The sequence below is a fragment of the Procambarus clarkii genome, chromosome 32 (assembly GCF_040958095.1).
Source record: "Procambarus clarkii isolate CNS0578487 chromosome 32, FALCON_Pclarkii_2.0, whole genome shotgun sequence".
NCBI classification, from domain to species: domain Eukaryota; kingdom Metazoa; phylum Arthropoda; class Malacostraca; order Decapoda; family Cambaridae; genus Procambarus; species Procambarus clarkii.
This window is the reverse complement of record NC_091181.1, coordinates 5,995,351-5,997,606: the sequence shown is the minus strand read 5'-3', so window position 1 is coordinate 5,997,606 and position 2,256 is coordinate 5,995,351. Positions and strand designations below refer to the sequence as shown.

The 2,256-nt window shown below is 48.4% G+C and overlaps 1 protein-coding gene across 1 annotated transcript; it reads left to right on the top strand.

The window, feature by feature from the left end:
- Positions 1 to 1,242: 1,242 nt before the first annotated feature.
- Positions 1,243 to 1,656, top strand: LOC138370391 (saposin-like protein 11). The gene has a single exon (XM_069334746.1). It carries the CDS (start codon positions 1,243 to 1,245, stop codon positions 1,654 to 1,656), a length of 414 nt encoding a protein of 137 aa, XP_069190847.1.
- Positions 1,657 to 2,256: the final 600 nt, after the last annotated feature.

Below are 2,256 nucleotides of genomic sequence, written 5' to 3'. Positions count from 1 at the left end.
TATATATATATATATATATATATATATATATATATATATATATATATATTTATATTTATATATATATATATATATATATATATATATACATAATATATATATAACACTATGAAAGAACTGAGCCTAGACTAGCCAAGTAGCAAGTCGTAAGCTAAATGATACACCACAGCATATAGTTAAAAGAGGTGTTACATTGGCTGCTATTCCAAGTCTTCCACGCACCCCAACGACGCCAACTGATGGTGACAGATCAGACACATGTTCTCCCAATTTAATCATATTTACTAGGGGAAAACTCAAGCCCATATAAAATCACTCACTTGCATACACTCAAAAGTGTTATTTAACACACAGAACTCTTCCCCTATGAAAGAACTGAACCTAGGTTAGCTAAATAGCAAGCAGGGATGCTAACCGATAAACAACAGCATATCGTTTAAAGGCCTGTCTGACAGGCGCTGAAGGGCGTTCCACGTCTTCCAAGCCCCAAACGAAGCCAGCTGATGGTGACAGATCAGACACATGTCCTCCCACTTTTAATTATATTTACTAGGGGAAAACTCGAGCACATATATATTCACAGAATTGCATACACTCACAAGGATATTTAACATAAACACACAACATGTGAGATAACATAGTAGCCTGACGATTAAATGCGACCTCAGAACACGGAAAATATTTACTGAACAAAAAATGTACCACATACGGGCTATTCATTCCCGTGCCACCTCTTGGGTTGCTTAATCTTTTTCAATCATTCAATCAACACACACAGAACTCTTCCCCTATGAAAGAACTGAACCTGGGCTAGCCAAGTAGCAAGCTGGTATGCTAGCCGATACACCACAGCAGATCATTAAAAGTGCCGTCACACGGGTGGCTATTCCACGTCTTAAAATAGGATGAAATATTTTAAGTTAACTTTCAAACATTGAAAATGTAACAGCCTACCCGACACACATAATGCTAAGCCATAATTTTGATATTTTTTTTTGTATTAAATTTTTTTTTTCTAAAACTTAATTTTCAATGATTTGCAACATTACTCCTTTACAACCCATCTTCATTTGAATCTTTATTATCATGCAAAATTCATTTATTTACATAGGGTGGTGGCTAGAGCCGTGCGCCACATATGCAACATGTTCAGTTGCTGGCACCAACTGTATGCAATGTTGCACAGACCCTGCGCCTGGTTCTAGTCACCATTTTCCTTAATACGCCTTACCCTCCGTCCTCATGGCCAACACCTCACCCACCGTCCTCATGCCCAGCTCCTCACCCACCGTCCTCATGGCCAACACTTCACCCACGGCCCTTATGCCCAGCTCCTCACCCACCGTCCTCATGGCCAATACCTCACCCACGGCCCTTATGCCCAGCGCCTCACCCACGGCCCTTATGCCCAGCACCTCACCCACCGTCCTCATGCCCAGCGCCTCACCCACCGTCCTCATTACCAACACCTCACCCACTGTCCTCATGCCCAGCGCCTCACCCACCGTCCTCATGGCCAATACCTCACCCACGGCCCTTATGCCCAGCTCCTCACCCACCGTCCTCATGGCCAATACCTCACCCACGGCCCTTATGACCAGCTCCTCACCTCACCCACTGCACTCGTACTTACCACCTCACCCACGGCCCTTATGACCAGCGCCTCACCTCACCCACTGCACTCGTGCTTACCACCTCACCCACGGCCCTTATGACCGGCGCCTCACCTCACCCACTGCACTCGTGCTTACCACCTCACCCACGGCCCTTATGACCAGCGCCTCACCTCACCCACTGCACTCGTGCTTACCACCTCACCCACGGCCTTTATGACCAGCGCCTCACCTCACCCACTGCACTCGTGCTTACCACCTCACCCACGGCCCTTATGACCAGCGCCTCACCTCACCCACTGCACTCGTGCTTACCACCTCACCCACGGCCCTTATGACCAGCGCCTCACCTCACCCACTGCACTAGAGCTTACCACCTCACCCACGGCGCTTATGACCAGCGCCTCACCTCACCCACTGCACTAGAGCTTACCACCTCACCCACGGCCCTTATGACCAGCGCCTCACCTCACCCACTGCACTAGAGCTTACCACCTCACCCACGGCGCTTATGACCAGCGCCTCACCTCACCCACTGCACTAGAGCTTACCACCTCACCCACGGCCCTTATGACCAGCGCCTCACCTCACCCACTGCACTAGAGCTTACCACCTCACCCACGGCCCTTATGACCAGCGCCTT